This window comes from Saccostrea echinata, unplaced genomic scaffold (genome assembly GCF_033153115.1).
Source record: "Saccostrea echinata isolate AGI-Se365-2 ecotype Australia unplaced genomic scaffold, CSIRO_AGI_Sech_v1 ptg000040l, whole genome shotgun sequence".
NCBI lineage: Eukaryota > Metazoa > Mollusca > Bivalvia > Ostreida > Ostreidae > Saccostrea > Saccostrea echinata.
The window spans coordinates 4,915,967-4,935,426 of record NW_026889789.1 but is presented as its reverse complement, the minus strand read 5'-3'; the positions used below and the strand labels follow the sequence as shown (position 1 = coordinate 4,935,426).

The following is a 19,460-nucleotide window of genomic DNA, read 5'->3' as shown; positions in this document are numbered from 1 at the left end:
GTTCTGTTTGTTTTTTTTTCTTGGGGGGGGGGGGGGGGTTCCTAAGCTCCTCTTATATCTTATATGTCGTATTAATTTTGATCCCTGAACATCTAAATACCACAAATTTGTTGATACGTATATTGCTAATCAAAATCCATAAGTCACGAGTGATGAAAATTACACTACATTCACACCCATTTACAAATTAAAAAAAGATTCCTATTAATATTTATAAAAAAAAAAAAAGTGAATTCCGAACAAAATTTAACACATTGAAATCCGAGAAAAATTCTATTACATTTTAATCATACTACAAATATCAATCTACCTTTAAAACATTAAATGAAAAAACTACGACGTTCAAAGTCAGTACAGAAACAACCTACCGCTTTCCTGACGGATGGCTTCTGACGATATGTATAATTTTTCCCGGAGGATACAAAGGGGTGTGGGCGGATAGAGCTATGTCCTCATCAGAGGGGTGAGCCCTAATGTCACGCTCCATTTCAATCCGGACTTCATCCAAATTCATTTTGCGTGCCTCTGCATTCCCACAACATACTCCTCGAGCTATGATTTTCCACTAAAACAAAGTTCATAGCATATCCTGTAAAAACTTCAACGTAAAAACCTATTCAATAAATCATCAGAATTTTTTAAATTACACGGGCTTTAAAGGCTATTCATTTTAGAATGTCTGTATATGGTAGAAATAACTTAAAGCCAACCAGATGCAAAACACACTAAAATCCTGAGAGCAACGTTGCTAACACAGGTGGTGAATTGAAGTCTTTTTTATGGCCTGTAATGTGGATCTATCTATCCATCCATCTATCTCCCTAATATGTAATTTGGGATTGGATACTAATATTCGATCCTTGATCCTTAATTGTTAAAAATTAAGGCTTAAACAAGAGGCCCATGGGCCACATTGCTCACCTGAGCACATTAGCTAGGGGAAAAAAAAGAAGCAAAAATCAGTTTAGAATTGAAAAGTTAATGGGGGAGAGGGGAGGGATTTGAATTTTAAACTACCTGATGATGCTTTCATATCAATATAACAAATGGCATTGCTGTTCCTGAGCAGAAGATTTTTTCCCATATATTCATTTGTAAAAATTTGATCCCCCATTGTGGCCCCACCCTACCCCCGGGGTCTCTCATTTGAACAAATTTCATTCTACACTACCCAAGGATGCCTCCATATCAATTTTACTAATCATGGCTTTTCTTTTCTTGAGAAAAAGATTTTTTCCTGTATATTTCTATGTAAAACTTTGATCCACCACTGTGGCCCCACCCTACCCCCAGGGGTCATGATTTAAACAAACTTGAATCTGCACTACCTGAGGATGCTTCCATATAAATATGACCAATCATGGTTATGCTGTTCTTAAGAAGAAGATTTTTTAAAATATTATCCTTTATATTTCTATGTAAAAATTTGATCCCCCATTGTGGCCCCACCCTAACCCCGGGGGTCATGATTTGAAAAAACTTGAGCCTAAACTACCTGAGGATGCTTCCATATAAATATGACCAATCATGGCTTTTCTGTTCTTAAGAAGAAGATTTTTAAAGATATTTTCTTATATAATTCTATGTAAAACTTTGATCCCCAATTGTGGCCCCACCCTACCCCCTGGGGTCATGATTTGAACAAACTTGAATCTGCACTACCTGAGGATGCTTCCATATAAATATGACCAATCATGGCTTTGCTGTTCTAAAGAAGAAGATTTTTAAAGATATTTTCCTATATATTTCTATGTAAAACTGATCCCCCATTGTGGCCCCACCGTACCCCCGGGGGTCATGATTTAAACAAACTTGAATCTGCACTACCTGAGGATGCTTCCATATAAATATGACCAATCATGGCTTTGCTGTTCTAAAGAAGAAGATTTTTAAAGATATTTTCCTATATATTTCTATGTAAAACTTTGATCCCCCATTGTGGCCCCACCGTACCCCCGGGGGTCATGATTTAAACAAACTTGAATCTGCACTACCTGAGGATGCTTCCATATAAATATGACCAATCATGGCTTTGCTGTTCTTAAGAAGAAGATTTTTAAAAATTATTTTCCTATATATTTCTATGTAAAAATTTGATCCCCCATTGTGGCCCCACCGTACCCTCGGGGGTCATGATTTAAACAAACTTGAATCTGCACTACCTGAGGATCCTTCCATATAAATATGACCAATCATGGCTTTGCTGTTCTTAAGAAGAAGATTTTTTAAAATATTTTCTTATATATTTCTATGTAAAATTTTGATCCCCCATTGTGGCCCCTTCCTACCCCTGGGGGTCATGATTTGAACAAACTTGAACCTAAACTACCTGAGGATGCCTCCATATAAATATGACCAATCATGGCTTTGCTGTTCTTAAGAAGAAGATTTTTAAAGATATTTTCCTATATATTTCTATGTAAAACTTTGATCCCCCATTGTGGCCCCACCCTACCCCCAGGGGTCATGATTTAAACAAACTTGAATCTGCACTACCTGAGGATGCTTCCATATAAATATGACCAATCATGGCTTTTCTGTTCTTAAGAAGAAGATTTTTTAAAATATTTTCTTATATATTTCTATGTAAAACTTTGATCCCCCATTGTGGCCCCACCCTAACCCCAGGGGTCATGATTTGAACAAACTTGAATCTGCACTACCTGAGGATGCTTTCATATAAATATGACCAATCATGGCTTTGCTGTTCTAAAGAAGAAGATTTTTAAAGATATTTTCCTATATATTTCTATGTAAAACTTTGATCCCCCATTGTGGCCCCACCCTACCCCCAGGGGTCATGATTTAAACAAACTTGAATCTGCACTACCTGAGGATGCTTCCATATAAATATGACCAATCATGGCTTTTCTGTTCTTAAGAAGAAGATTTTTTAAAATATTTTCTTATATATTTCTATGTAAAACTTTGATCCCCCATTGTGGCCCCACCCTAACCCCAGGGGTCATGATTTGAACAAACTTGAATCTGCACTACCTGAGGATGCTTTCATATAAATATGACCAATCATGGCTTTGCTGTTCTAAAGAAGAAGATTTTTAAAGATATTTTCCTATATATTTCTATGTAAAACTTTGATCCCCCATTGTGGCCCCACCGTACCCCCGGGGGTCATGATTTGAACAAACTTGAATCTTTACTACCTGAGGATGCTTCCATATAAATATGACCAATCATGGCTTTGCTGTTCTTAAGAAGAAGATTTTTTAAAATATTTTCCTATATATTTCTATGTAAAACTTTGATCCCCCATTGTGGCCCCACCCTACCCCCGAGGGTCATGATTTGAACAAACTTGAATCTGCACTACCTGAGGATGCTTCCATATAATTATGACCAATCATGGCTTTGCTGTTCTTAAGAAGAAGATTTTTTAAAACATTTTCTTATATATTTCTATGTAAAACTTTGATCCCCCATTGTGGCCCCACCCTAACCCCGGGGGTCATGATTTGAACAAACTTGAATCTGCACTACCTGAGGATGCTTTCATATAAATATGACCAATCATGGCTTTGCTGTTCTTAAGAAGAAGATTTTTAAAGATATTTTCCTATATATTTCTATGTAAAACTTTGATCCCCCATTGTGGCCCCACCCTACCCCCAGGGGTCATGATTTGAACAAACTTGAATCTACACTACCTGAGGATGTTTCCACATAAGTTTCATCTTTCCTGGCCCAGTGGTTCTTGAGAAGAAGATTTTTAAATGATGCCATTATTTTTTCACTAATTCCTAATTATCTCCCCTTGAAAGGGGGCGTGGCCCTTCATTTGAACAAACTTGAATCCCCTTCACCCAAGGATACTTTGTGGCAAGTTTGGTTGAATTTGGCCCAGTGGTTCTTGAGAAGAAGTCGAAAATGTGAAAAGTTTACAGACGGACAGACAGACAGACGGACGGACGGACAGACGGACGACGGACAAAAAGTGATCAGAAAAGCTCACTTGAGCCTTCGGCTCAGGTGAGCTAAAAACAATACAATTACCATGGCAAACTCTGTAAATATCAGATTGGGCACAAACCTTATAACATTTTTTCCACTTTAATAAAAATTTTTGACACGGCAAAAACCATGGTTTCCTCCCAAACAATCCATGCAAAATACCATTGTATTATATGCACACGTATTTTTATTCATGTCATTTTATACAATTATTTAACTTTAGGATTCTATCGGTGCATTTATAAAATTAAAGCACATCAGCTCTGACAGAGGTTTCTATTTTCATAACATTTACTCTCAAAATGCTATTGAAAAATAGCGATTATGAAAGTTAAGACTTAGAAAATTAACCCAATTTAAGAAAAAAATTAATTAACATGAGTGATTAAAAACTGTAACATATTCTTAAAGTATGGTTAGTAATAATTTTTAATACGAAAAGGGGTCAAAAAAATTATGAAAATCATAAATACAAAAAAGAAAACATACTAAGTTGACATGTACAAAGAAGTCAATATAAACTTAATATGTAAATTAAACATTAATATTAAGTTTCAAAAAGTCTTTGATGTGTAAGTTTACAATAGCATGTTTTGAAAAAATCTCATGTACTTTTCAACAAGTTGGAAATTAAATGACTATGAACAACATAGTAAAAACGTTTTAATTTCACGTTTGCTGAAAATTATACGAAATTCGTGCACAATATTAATGACGTTTAAGCTTTTGAAATGTGTGTTATGCAATTAGTGACAGAAATACGACATTTAATTCTTATGCAGTTAAAATACCTCATGACTCATTAATGAAAAATTGATCTAGACTCCCAGATTTCATGTTAATTTTATTCCTTACATAGGCTTACACAAAATAAGGCCATGATAAAAATGAACTACTTGAGTGCTTCCAGCACACTTTAAGACAAAACTGATATTTTTCCCACAACCTTTTTATCAAAAAAAACTTTTTTCCATACAAGAGAGAGAGAGAGAGAGATAATATTACCTTAGGTTCTTTACTGTTTTTGATAACATTGATCAAATCAGCTCTCAAAACCTCCAACTGAGACAAACCAATCCTGTATTAAATAATAGGATATTATTAATATTACAGGTACATGTAGTAGAAATAAGTATTAAGCAATCAGATAATTCTTGTGCATGAGTAACATAATTTAAAAAAATAACTATTTTCCATGAAAGTCAGATGTTTTATAAAACTTGTGTATATGATAAATTAAATTTAAAAAGGAACAAATTCTTATAGACATATTTGAAATTCTCTCTTTTTTAACAGTACAATAATTCTCATTTACAGAATGACAAGAAGATGAAACCACATTTCTAATCTTCGTTTATACTCACCGCGGTACAACATCCTTACCAACCACTACAGAAGTAATAAAAGATTTTGTTTCCTCCACACAAGCTTCACTAAAAGAGAAAGGATTAATAAAAAGTCCCAGAACTGAAGGTACAATTCATTATATACTGATTATAAAACAAATGTACACAGAACCTGAGGTATTCTTTAACAACTGGTTGTTTTTTTTTTTTGTTTGATTGTTAATATTTTTTGGCCTAAAAAAAATCAGCACTTATTCTGGATTCACCAAATAAAACTTTACCTCTTAACACCAAAGTGTGTTAATTAAATGTGCACTTAAAGAAATATGATTAGAGAAATGTTGATTGTGCAAATTTTACAAAAATGAAGCAAAAACTTTTACAGCGAAAATTAATTTAACGTGTTATATTTGGAAGTCATATTCTACCTTAAAAGTCCACCAGGAGGAGAGAAGGCATAGCAATGCAGATTTGGAAACTCCTGTCTCAGAAGAATAGCTAAAATCGCGGCCGTCCCCGCTCCGAGTGAATGTCCCACTAATACCAGCTCATATGTTTCATCCACATCATCCTATCATATCATTACAAGCAGATTAATATAAAAGATAAATGAATTTATATTCATTCTTTTTGTTTCAGTAACTTAATGCATAACGAAATGGACATGCTAAAGATAAAAGACATATAAATATTAAATCTAAACTAAATACAAAATTATACAAATACCTTTCGTAACATTTGTTTAAAAAAATTATCGATCTACTAACAATTAAACAATACATCGGACCAAAATTGTGGAATGAACTGCCTTTGTATATCAAACAATCAAAATCTATCTATTTGATGATTTCAAACACAACTTAAAAAATTACTTCTTTAGGGACTTTGATGCTTTATTTTAATGATTACTCTCCATGTATATTTGTATATAATATGTAAATATTTTTTACAGCTTTACTGTACAACGCCATTGAATACGTTTGTGTAAAAATAGGCGTTTAATCAAATAAATCAGTTTCAGTTTACGTGAAAATATTCTAAAAGTAATGAAGTGGTGATTGTTTCAGCTTTTCTATTGAAATATATGCTTATCATTTCACTGATGATTATGCTTATCATTTCACTGATGATTCAATAAAAACAATACCTTGCTGAAAGCTTTGGATAAAAGATTGTCCTCTTTCAGTCTGTCTTTTATGTAAACAGCTGCTTGCACCATACCCTTCAATCGGTATGAGAAAAAAATAAATTGATAACATATTATAATACCAGAATGAAAATGATCGATTTATTTTTATTTATTTATATTTTTTAAATTACATTCCTGTGCAACATCATTGAATTAGTTTAATGACGAACCCCTTATACTCATGACCCTCGAACATTTTCAAGTGCGGTAAATTTTAATTCTAATATTTGAAATATTGCTACTAATTCAAATTATTGCATCGCCTTTTATACATTCATTTATGAGTTCCAGCCAAATATCAATCTGCATGACTTCTTAAGTTAACAGTTGAGAATACAGGGGTCGGTCAGAAGTGACACACATAATCATGTTTTATGTACATGTTGAAAAAAATATATAAATGAAATTATTTGTTAAATCTTATTGGAAGCATTTGCATCTCTCTTCTCTTACACAAGTATCTAAAATCACACGCAAAAAATATACCCTTAATTCGACAATGATCAACTCTGGTTTTCTTTCCTTTCTTTTGACACTACTAGTAAATAAACAAGCTTACAATTCAAACACAGTAATACAGGGAAGTGGTATCAAGTACTTAGACAAACATCTTAATCATATAATTAATTATTATTATGAAGGTGCTTATTGTTTGCTATGAAAGGGGCTTCAAAGACAAGCATGATTACGATGTCAAAAAAGAAGCCCAATCATTGTTTTTGTGAATCTGTGGTAAGCGCGGGAATGAAAATTCAATCACGAAACTTAACCAATAAAAACAAAACACATTAAATAAATTATTCTTAATTTTATTCATGTCAATTCAATTCACACCGCAAAGAATTTTTTTTCACGTTTACAAAGTGTTCATATGTAAACAGAAAATACTAATCCTTTCAAAATTCACCACAAAATTACAAAGAGGGCACAAAGACACATTGTGGGCGGATTTCCTTGGTTTGCCGCACTCATTCATGTGTTATATTTCATGACCCTGACATTAATCTAATTTTTCCTGGTTTCTGTGCCCTCTGAAAGCTAAATTAAAATGGACAATGTACGGCACACTTATCATCCTTGTTACTTTTTCGCCCACCAGACATATTTGTTAAAAATAGTATATCATTTAACTTAGAATTCTAATAGTAACATTAATAACATTTAGCTGGACATCCAATAATTCAATACTTCTTGGAAGCAAGTGAGCGTATGAAAATATAGATAAATCAACCAGTTTAACTGGAAAGTTGAAACAAATACACTGCAGAAATTATGCATTGAAAATTTATACTGTATATAAGAATGTTTTTAAAACAAATATTCTTCTAAATAATTAAAAATGCAATATTTGCATTAGAAACAATATTGCAAGGGAAGGGAACTGTCTAACTGTGCGCTTTTGCAATTGTCACCTTACACAGTACGAAAGTACATACCTTGTGGCCTACCCAGGTCTCAATGGGCGGATTAAGGGGTAGAATTTCTGCATCAGCTTTCAAATCGGTCAGTACATCCTGTTTAAACGTCAAAATATTTATAGCATTAAGAACTCTTGCATAAGTTGGAGTATCTCCAGAAGGATTACAAATTACCAAACTCAATACTTGATAAATGAACCTAGGATTTTCTTAAGTCTCCTAAAAATTTAAACTGGCAAGTGTTCAATGAACAACATTCTTTAAGGTATGTCACTCGTCAGCTTTTTAGAAAAGTTCAGTCAGAACCTGTAACTTCAAAACTATTTAATACAATTCAATTTTTAAAACATATCAAAATTTAACAATGCAAATTATTCAACATTCAACTAAAAAACTGCTCACAAATTCATAAAGAAGCAAGATCAATGAGGGACTATTTTTTGTGGTGGAAGGATATTTAGAAGAAAATTCTTCAAATCTACACATTTGTTAAATTTAATATCTTGGAACTTTAGCAAAAAATATTTTTACTTAGAGAATATTTTCCGTTATGATATGCTAGGAATATTAAATATAGGTCTCAATTTATATTTTAGAACAAATTTTACACATTTACTCAGCAGACTTTGCCAAGAAATGAAGATATATTAAAGTCAAGATAAAATTTACACCGTTTTTTGCTTGAAAATCGCAAATTTTGACCAATATCTCAAAATTTACATCACTGACCCCAACTTTTTCTTTCATTATTTTAAATAACACGATATTTCCAACCGATCAGCACTTAAGTCATAAAAAATTTGATACAAGAAAATATTTTATTTCCTATTTTGATTTTTCATACCCCAAATATGATACCTTTTTAGTTGAAAGGTCACACAATAATTGATGCGAATTAATTAGCGTGATTTGTTCACTGATAAATATTATTCAAACTATTTTACGAAAATAAGATTAAAGTTACATGTATTGCCATAATTACATCTGATAAAATATGATAAACATAAGTGATTAACCAAAGAGTTACAATTTAAGTGCAAAAAGGTCAACTTAATTATACCCTAGCTCAGTAAGATGCACACTGACCACCATTTTCTTTGCGATTTTGAGTCATGCTATATGAGTACTTATCTAAAATATGCTTCTCAAAAAATCCTTGATATAACTAATTTCACGAGTGACACACTTTAAATTACTAAAATTGTAATAAACTTATCCTGAACCGTTCTCCATTTCTTTCAAATCAATATATAGTCTTTGTAGTCATAATATTTCAAAATCAAATTCGATGACAAACTGGAAAGTATCAAACTTCAGTGATTTTTTTCTCTTTTACGTGTAAAAGTTCATATTTACTAGCTAAACGACCTTTTGACTTGTAAATTGGGAGATGGAGTTTGTCTTACCAAGGGAATTGTGTACTTCGACTCATCTTAATTTTCAACATATTTGTCTTTCATACGTCTTGCATGCATGACGACAACAGGCATGACGACAATAAAATTAATATTTTTGAGGTGCGAAAACTTTAAATTGTATATTTTGACCTTCTTTAGACCTTTCACATCCGGTTGATATTCTTTTGTTTTCCAAGTTTCTAGAATTCAGATAACTTAGAATGACGTTAATTAAAGTTCATAATTTAATACTGAATAGTCATACGAGAAAAGGTCAACACTTATCCTTTACAGTTATCATTAAAATTGCTTTATTTTAATACTTTAAGAATGAAACAATAAAATATATATCTTTTTTGAAATAACGGTTTCAGAGTGGGATTAAAAAGGAAAACAAGAAATGGTCTAGTAGCATATATGCCCTCTCTGTGTCAATATTGGAAGTGATCAACTTTAAATCTTTATTACTAGGGATGTTCTACTCCTTGAAGATACTAGTGTACAAAGTTTGATGTCCGTCACGCAACGGGTTCTCAAAATATTAAGCTTATTTTTTTTTAATTTAATTATTTATCTTCCATTGTCCATCAAGATATTGACCAGACAATATCTTTTATGTCTTAAGTAATTGGATCCTTGATCTTGAACTAATCAGTATCATCATTTACGTCTCTGGGAAACCGATGCTTTCAAAGTTTCTAATCCGCCTAGCAAAAGGTTTTCGAGATATTCAGTAGAAATCTTTTTTTTACGTCCAGATTGACCTTATTACCACAAGATCAATAGAGGTCTTCTACAGTTAATCATGACGGGGTACCAGAGTACCAAGTTTTGTCTACCGATCGACATACCGATTGACAGGTGCAATATGTCCCCTTTTTTCAAAGGAAGAATAAAATAAAGAACGCCAGACCTAGTTATTGTTCCTAAGTATTGTACTTTATTCTTCAGATAATTTTTCATTCAGATCTCTACTGCCTCAAATATTACACAACTGACTTACATGTGTAGACAATCAAAAGAACGAGAAAACGCTGTATCGGTAAATAGACATTCTGTGTTTATAATATATTTCTCTTCGTGGAATGTAATTCTGGCTTTTTGAAGACTACATATATCATCTTATTCCTCAATTTCAATATTACCTGTAGTGAAGTCGTTCCACGGACACAAATTACAACCGTCTTGTATTTATGATCTATGGCAACATAAAACGGCGTTTCTCCTATCTAGAAGGTAAGACGAAAGATCATGCAAAAGGAGAGACAATCCATATTTGTTTTTCAGAAAAAATATAAAGTGTACTTTTTTTTAACGAAAGAGAATAAAATTTACAATTCGTTTTTTTATCATCTTTTTGCTAAAATTTACTAGAAAAAAGTAATCCAAAAAAAAAACATTAAATATGTGCCAAATGATGAGGCAAAGGTACCTACATCAACGTGGTATGTGGCATACACAATGTCACACTCTCTTAACTGGCTGAGTTTTAACAAGGCTACAAAGTTACATTGACAACAGTTATCCTGGACGTACTCCAATAAAGGTTTGTTCACACAACAGCAGCACCTAAAACGTAAAGAAATTAACAGCTTATTTCCTTTGCTTCTTTTCCTTTAATGTCTACTGTTGTATTACGTTAATACGCAAAATATACGGAAAATTAGATAAGGCATATGTAAAACTTACATTAAAACTATTCTAAGTCAATGAACGATGGAATAATATTTTGTTTTCTTCTTTTACAGTTCTGTTTTATAAAAATTTCATTCCCCCCCCCCCCCGGCCCTCCGTAGCACTGAAGTTTGAAAATTACTTTAACATATCAAGAACAATTTGTCCATGTATCTAATCTTTGATGGCTATATGCTTTGATTCACTTATTTCCTCTTTAGCAAATCTTGGCCTATTAATCTAGCAAATAACCACAATTCTTTACATATCTCGTGATTTCTTAACGTCGTCCTAAAGTAGTGTCCTTTGTGAAATATTTTATTTTGTCCAATTAAATTTGCAACGTCTTTTACAAATAGTTTGAAATCGCTACTGTTAACGTTATATACAATAAAATGGACCATGGCGAGAAAAATTCACAAGTAAATTATAGAACGTTGCAAAATAGACAATATTTTTCTCACACGAATAAATATTGGTTTACAGTACCAAATTATATTATCAAATGAAGATAACAATATAAAAAAAAATACCAAAATTATATAAATGAACAATTTCAGTCTTAGAATGTAATAGCAAGAAAAGTCGTGGTGTCTTATCCTTTCCATTTACTCTCTCTCATTTCAAAATCAGTCAACACAAAACTTTCTAAACGCATGGTTGAAAATTAAAGGTTGGCACAAGCTTTAGTACCTCAGCTTTGGAAGAAGTCCGCAACAGTTGGCGTCTGTCTTCATCATTACCACGGCAGGCCACCCGTACGCTGCTAGAGCTAAGCGCATGTAATGGATCACCTTTTGGTACTCCGCTAACACGTTCGGTTGACTCAGTTGTAAGAAGGACGTGGTAGGTGTGATAGGAGTCCCAGACAGATGATCACATATAACGTTATTGTCCTGGAAAGGGAGACATAGTTATTGTTCATTATACTTTTTTACTTTGTTTTTTCCCCAAAAAATACAGATAACCTACGTACCAATCTTTCTCTGAATGCGATTAAAATATTAAGTTAGCAAAACAAATTAATCTTTTACGATTTCTCTTCAATGTTTATGACTTCCATACATTAATGCAAATAATTATCATATAGATTTTTCTTCCTGAAAAGTAGATTTTAGACAGACTCCAATCTCCTAAGTACATATACATGTACTGTAGTCGAGTTTCTACTTTAAGGCTGAATTTATCCAAAGCAATATTTTTCTATCCTTTGGAGATGGTAAAGATATATAGCAAAATATAATTAATTTTTGAATATCCCACATCTCTTTTCCTTATCGTGTGGGTGTATTCGCCCATATACATTCAGTATCATGATTTACATCAGTATATTATATGTAACACTTGGAACTGCGCAGTAGATGGATACCATCTGTGCAAAACCTTACCCTGGCGTACATTTATTGGTCTTCGTCCTTGTTACTTAACTCCATATTTTGCAACTCGGGAAATGTTTGAATTGTTTTTGTTTCTCTCATACAAAGAATTTAACTTTACTTGAAAAGAATACTTTATACAACCATTTACATTACCTTATGAAAAACACTTGAACTAAAAATAACCTTACTATTTATGCAAAATCATGATTTGAGCAGGATTGCCAAGAATCAACAATGATGTCTCTTTCAAATTCCCCCAATCTTCTTTAACTACCCTCCCACCATCTTATAAGTATGAAAGTGTAAAAATATAATTTCCGAGTTGTTACCACCGGAATATAATTACGCAAATTAAGAGTCAGACTAATTAAGCTCTGAAAATTAAGAGGGAAATGGAAACTCTTTTGCAAACCAGAAAATATTTTTAATTTACAATGTACAAATATATTTGTTTAGGTTTGTGCAGTAAGCTGAGGAGTACATGTACATGCATAGTCTTCGAGTCGTTCTACCATACCTTTTTCTGCAGTCTCCCTTCGTTCGCTTTATTAGATATGCGTTCTCAGTTCTGGCGGGAATAGTAGAACGATTACGACATTACAGTCAACGTAACGGTTATCTTATTTTACGGGAAAGCAAGCAATTAACAAAAAATAATTATTGATGAGGAGTCAGGTGTACATGCAAGACAAAAGTCATGAGAGATTGCAAGCTGTCATTACATATTTTATTTCTGTTTTGAATGTTAATTGCTCTTAGTAGTATTACATTTATAACTGTATTTTAATTTTTTTTTTCTGTCTAAAAACAAGAGAGCCTGTTTTCTATGACAAATAAGAATTTTCTTGAAAAAAAAACTAGATTAATAAATAATTTTTTCGGTCTGAAAACAAGAGAGCCTGTTTTCTATGACAAATAAGAATTTTCTTGAAAAAACCTAGATTAATAAATTAAAGAATAAGGAACATGAAATTTCTCAATTAATCCTTCGGATAAAATGAGAGAAAAGGGAAATATATACACTTTTAAATTATATTTTGTAATCTATAGCTGCAGTTCCTCTATCCTATCATTCCTTGGAGTGTGAAATTAATAATCACGAAAAACTCATTACACTAATAAATCTAAAATGCGCAAAAGGTATAATATACATGATGCAGAACTACGATATAAAATATTTTTTCAGAGGTCCAAGAAGTTATAAAACATGAAATACCAATTATCTTTGAAGAACGACTCCTTTTAATTCATTTTAAATGAAAAGTGACAAGAAGAAAAGGCTGTTTAATAAAATAATGACAAGCACTGTGAAACTGTCGCCAGCTTATCTTAATTTGAAAAAAAATGTTATTGTATGCAGTCTTCAACCCTCACAAATTATTGGCTTAAAGTGTAAATTCAGGGTGAAAGGCCGATATTCATAGTAAGAAAAGGCGGCTGTAAAGTCATTACAATATGAAATTATTTATGACGTGATATGATTGAATTGGACAGGTAAGAGTTTGGTACCTTTCCAGTACTGAACGACAAACACATGACAAAAAAACTGCAGTTTTCATTGTAAATACAAATTAAGACTATTAATACAAACTTTCCATGCAAAGATTAATACTTAAAATAGATTTTTTTTCAAGATTGACATGTTAATACCTTTTTTTTCGGGGGGGGGGAAATTTTAATATAAGCGAGTGCAATGAATAAGCTCCACAAGGGGTTTAATTTTATATATTTTATATTTACGTTACCAACCTGAGACACGACATGTCTCCGTCGGAGACTCTGATAATGCCGTAACAAGACAAATCCTGCAATAACATCAGATGGAACAACATCCAGATCGCGGAAAAATTCCGTGAACAACTTGGCTATCTCGGCAATGGTGTTCTGAAAAATTGGAAAATATTATCTTCATTTGATATCATAGTTTAAGGTCACAATCAATTTAATTTGCGAAGAGAAGGAAATGTACATCTTTGAAATAAAATATCCATTTCAGACAAACTTGATCCAAACTGTTTCGAAATTCGTTTCTATAAACGCGAAAGTAAAACTGACTACGAAATACTGCAGAAAACTTGTTTTCCACTCAAAAAAAGTCATCTTATCTGTCAAAAAAATTCTAATACAGGATAGATGCATCTCTTTGACTATTGAGGGAAAATATTGTAACAAACGGATTATCATCTGCAAGACAAAACAACCAGTATCCTTAAATGTGTTTTTAAAAACTACAAAAGAAAAAAAAAAGAGGAAAAGCTACACATACGAGTACTGAAGATAAAGAAATTCGGCAAAGTGATTAAAACCAATGGATGGTTATGGTAAAGTTCTTGTTACAAACTACGCAAACTATCATTGAAATATCTATCATTCATGGGGTCGTAAAGACTGCAAAACTGGTGTATGAATATACTCTTGGTATACACTTGTTGAACATTTTTCTTCCCCAAATTAAGGATGTAACACTGAATTCAGTATGGTGAAAATAGCACGATTGTTAACTTGATATTTTATGTAATATAATGGATTAAAAGCCATTCAAATTGTTTTTGAACGAGGAAGGCAATAACATTTGAAAAGATTTTTTAAAATTTTAAATAATTTAGTTTAAAATAAACTAATACATGTATTTAAGTTTTTCTCCTTTTTCAAAAATTCTCTTATCAACCTCACAATGGTGAGATACAAAATCTTATATCACAATGCACTTTGTAAGTGTACTTCATTAAGCAATATAACTTTTCTTCCGTATAACTAGTATAGATCCACTTAAGCCAAATTTAGCGCGCCCTCTGTTGACTTCTCGACAACTAAGGAAATTACATAAAGTTAAAAGAGACGACTCTCCAGTATAACACGTGCAGGTTCATACAAGAGTGGTTTTCCTGCACTTGACGTTAGAGAAACACTGAACTATCGACGCATTTCTCATCATTCTTACTCCCATCAAGAAGGATCTTTTAGAGAAGTACACAAATACTCTACTGAAAAATTGCTCGAAAATAAAACCTAATCACGTCAAACTCTTCAGAAGAGAACAGACAAATACTCAAATACTCAACGCTGTACATCAAGAATTAAGTGTTACAGAAATCCAATTTCCCAGAATTCTCCAGCAAATTTCCTTGGAATGTCTGTGTAATGCATTAGGGATTCTGTGTTGACGCTTAATTTAACAAGTTCTCCAGTAAAGAGACGTTTTTTCACTGGTGACAATTTCAAGGAAGACGTCAGGCCTTCCGTAATAAGATATTGGAAGTCATCAATTTTAACAAGTGCTCTATACACGAAAAGATGGGTTAATACAGTTTAACGTTTAACTTAACTTCTCGTTACCAACACATCTCAAATAATTCAAGACATGTCAATAAGGTTTTATAAACAGTATTGGATAACTTAAAGGACTTATCGCATGATTTCTCAGAAATCTTAATTTTATGATAAATATTATCTACAACCTTGTTTATTAAAATTCTGAATACAATAAACATTGTTGAAAGCGTATTTTAAGAGATATTGCGAGTTGAAATTCAAATACGGCAATATGCATATTTCAGCCGGATTTCGGCGAATTACTGCTCTGACGTCATAGGCGACAATTCAGTGATAGAGAGATGAGAAGTTACACACTATTTACGGAGTTATCAACGACAAATGCAGCTTATTATGAAAAAATGCTGATAATATTAATTCCTAATGTGATTTTCAATTACTATAGAAACATTAACTAGTTCTAAGGTGTAAGAATTTTGAGATATTTTCGTTTTTTATTCGAAACATTTAGAATCTGTAGGTCTGATTACGGCAATGTTTCGTGATCGGAAAATTATTTTTCAAGACCGCCATCCTTTACAAAACATATGAAGGCATACTTGCATAAATTAATGTTATGTTAAAAACGAAGAATAGCAAAGTTATGTAATTTGAATTTGTGAATCAAATAAGTTCATACATGTGATAAAATGACAAATTATCAAATTGTATTGTTATGGCGAGTTTCTTCGTCTTCGCCGCGTCTCCCTCGCTATCGTCGCTGCTATTTTTACAATGTTAACGGATTTTTCAGATTATTTCTTGCTGACATTTCTAAAATATAAGGTTGGATATTAAAAATCATATCTATAAAATCAGTGATTTGGTCGTCCATAACGCAGAAAATTCAGGTTGTATCGCGTATATTTTAGTAAGATTTACGTGAAGAGCTGATCAGCCATTGTCGTCTTTGACGTCACAGGGTCACGTGATCGCTATCTAATTAACTTAGATTTTTAATTCAGGGGTTTTTCATTTGGGTCAATAATTGGTTAATTACTGCGGTTTATCAGCAGTAAAAACACGAAATTTATAAACTGTGGTCATAAGGAACGTTTTACACTTTTAATCTCAAATAATTTAGAAACATGCGATAAGTCCTTTAACTGTAAATCACATGAAAAAAAGCAATCTACATGTAACTATATCAAAAAATGCAATGTTCAAAGTATTTTATTTAAGTACTTGCATTTAAAGCATAAAAATTTAATCGATATTTAGACGTCTGCGACATTTTTAATGCTGCATTTTAACTGAAAATTTCTGTTTGGGTTGATCAGGACATAAATATATATATATATATATGAGAGCAATTCAAATATAAAACTGGCTTCACGTTCAACTCATTTTTCTTCTTTTGTGACACGCAACGCAGTTCTTGAAAAAAAAATAATTAAAAACTGGTGCCACAAACGGAATGTCATCATTCATTCTGAAACATTTTCAATGCAGCTAAAGACTAATCAATCAACTAACTATTACTAGTTTTTACATTTTCTGGTCAAATACTTTGCTATTATTTCATACGAATAATTGTTAGAATTCTAGTATTTTGTGCAAAAAAACAAACAAACAAACAAACAAATAATAATAATATATGCCCCCCCCCCTTCCAGAAACATATTTGGTGTCTGCAATACCATAGAGATGGATAACTACAGGATAGCAGCTAGCATCCTGCACATCCCTTTCCAATATGCTTAAGGCCATTTTGTTGAAACTTTTCATCATTTAACACTATCCACTGACACAATATCAATAAAAGGTTTCAAGGCCAAGCAAAGACCTTGGGAATGATATCAATGTTATACCATTACAATGCTGTGTTACCCTATTGTTATTCTTTCTTTCGACACAGCAACACAACAGGTTGAAGCGTCGGTCCCAGCTTTCTTCATAGGCTCTTATAGTCTTCCTACAAAGAGATATCAATGTGAATGACATTTTACAAAAACAAGTACCTAAGCACTGGTCTATAGAAAGCTTGGATAAGCGGTCTCCCTTTGTTATGGATCTGAAAACAGAATGATTCTAATTCCTTAAGTGATACTTTTTACTTTGTAAACGGTTCTTCTGTCCTTTGTGCTTGTATCGGAATTTTATCATTTTAAGCAAAAGGAGATTATATTTATATGATTGTACAAATAAGGCATTCTATTTTCATAATTTTATTTTTTGCCAGGATTTAAATAACAATCTTTTTTTTTCATAACTCAGAGAATAAATAGAAGAACAAAGATTATATATATATATATATATATATATATATATATATATATATATATATATATATATATATATATATATATATTAATTAAGTTAAATGATCACTACAATAGAACTACATATATATTTTGATAGGAAGCCCGACACCAAGGAATTTTTAGTAGCTACAACATACTAGCATCCAGGTACGTATTTCGAGTTTCACATATAAAAAAAAATTGATTAAATGTATATTTTTGCCAACAAGATACAAAACAAGTGTAATTTTAGCAGTCCTTTTTTATTCCGATTTTATTTTGAAAAGTTGCAAATATTCTGTGATGCAAACAAAGATGTAGGATAAGATTAGAATTTTTTTTGGCAGTTTTTGCGATGTTGACTATACCTAACAAATCTGGAAATCATTGATGATTGCAAAAAAATAACCATTATACCCAATATAACATATAGGAATGAAGAAAGCACACAGGCTAGTACAAGCCATGATGTGCAGAAGACTGTTTTTGGCCACTCTGACATTTTAAAGATCTGCTATCAACGTCAGGATCTGTATTAAATCACTTTGAATACCCCATTGAAGTAACAGGCAGGAACTTTCTCCGAAAAAATATGATCCAAGTTTTTTCATTATACTAGTATTCTATTACAAATTTGTACCTGTTTTTGAAATGGTTTAACATCTATATGACTGATTTTATCCTGAATTATGGCAGGGTTTATGGTCAATATTACTCGTTAGTCAAGATACATGTTAAGAATTTTACAAACAGATCATACCATACAAGTAATTAGTTGAAATTGATATTTAAGACCTTCATATGCTATAGAAACAATATGATCAACAGATGATTTGTCAGATTTCTGACTCTTAAATTGGACGCCAAATGGGTTATAGGCTTGGAGTAAATATGACATCAATGTCAGTATTTTTATGAAGAATAAGTAGTTTACATGTAAATTTTTTAAATATGCATTTCACAAATGCTTATTTAGTAAGAATCTCACCATGGATCAGACGCCCTCTAACTTAAAAGCAAGATTAGACTTCTATATTAGTACTACAAGCTCAACTTTTTAAAACGATAGTTGAGCTATCGTTGCTGCCATTATTGAAGTAGGTTTTTGAACAAACGGTTTTCCTAGCTAAATTGTTTATTAAATACTAGTAATTTATGGGTAGACAGTACTGCAAGGGGAGTGGACATCAATTCAACATTGTGAAACTCAAATATACTTCACCTCGGCAATGACATCATGATCACTGTGTATATACACCTCTTTTTTTCAATACAGAATCAGGGAAATGCTTAAGGCATGATGTCATTCACTGTAATTTTAATTTTGAAATGAAAGTTTGAATAATTTTAAGAAATCGGTACAGCCAATGAGCACCTGCACCTACAAGTTTCAAATATTCCAGCTTGGTACAGCTTTATACTTCAGGAAAGGATTTTTTATTATCAATTTCAGAAAACTTCTTCCGATTTCTTGAGAAGTTATATTCTTGGAATCATAAGGCCTGATTTTCCTTTTTGCAAAGGATGTACTGC

At 32.1% G+C, this 19,460-nt stretch overlaps 1 protein-coding gene across 3 annotated transcripts in view; it reads right to left on the bottom strand.

The window, feature by feature from the left end:
* LOC133200465 (diacylglycerol lipase-alpha-like) overlaps positions 1-19,460 on the bottom strand; it is a 67,036-nt gene that overhangs the window by 8,230 nt on the left and 39,346 nt on the right. For all 3 annotated transcript variants that reach the window (XM_061336254.1, XM_061336255.1, XM_061336256.1), the window contains 11 exons: positions 17,515-17,599; positions 14,122-14,256; positions 11,687-11,889; positions 10,756-10,888; positions 10,465-10,548; positions 7,941-8,018; positions 6,463-6,537; positions 5,744-5,886; positions 5,334-5,402; positions 4,975-5,047; positions 369-565 (listed from right to left, as the gene is read on the bottom strand). In XM_061336254.1, coding sequence (XP_061192238.1) covers positions 369-565; positions 4,975-5,047; positions 5,334-5,402; positions 5,744-5,886; positions 6,463-6,537; positions 7,941-8,018; positions 10,465-10,548; positions 10,756-10,888; positions 11,687-11,889; positions 14,122-14,256; positions 17,515-17,599 — 1,275 coding nt within the window. The remainder of the gene's footprint in view (positions 1-368; positions 566-4,974; positions 5,048-5,333; positions 5,403-5,743; positions 5,887-6,462; positions 6,538-7,940; positions 8,019-10,464; positions 10,549-10,755; positions 10,889-11,686; positions 11,890-14,121; positions 14,257-17,514; positions 17,600-19,460) is intronic.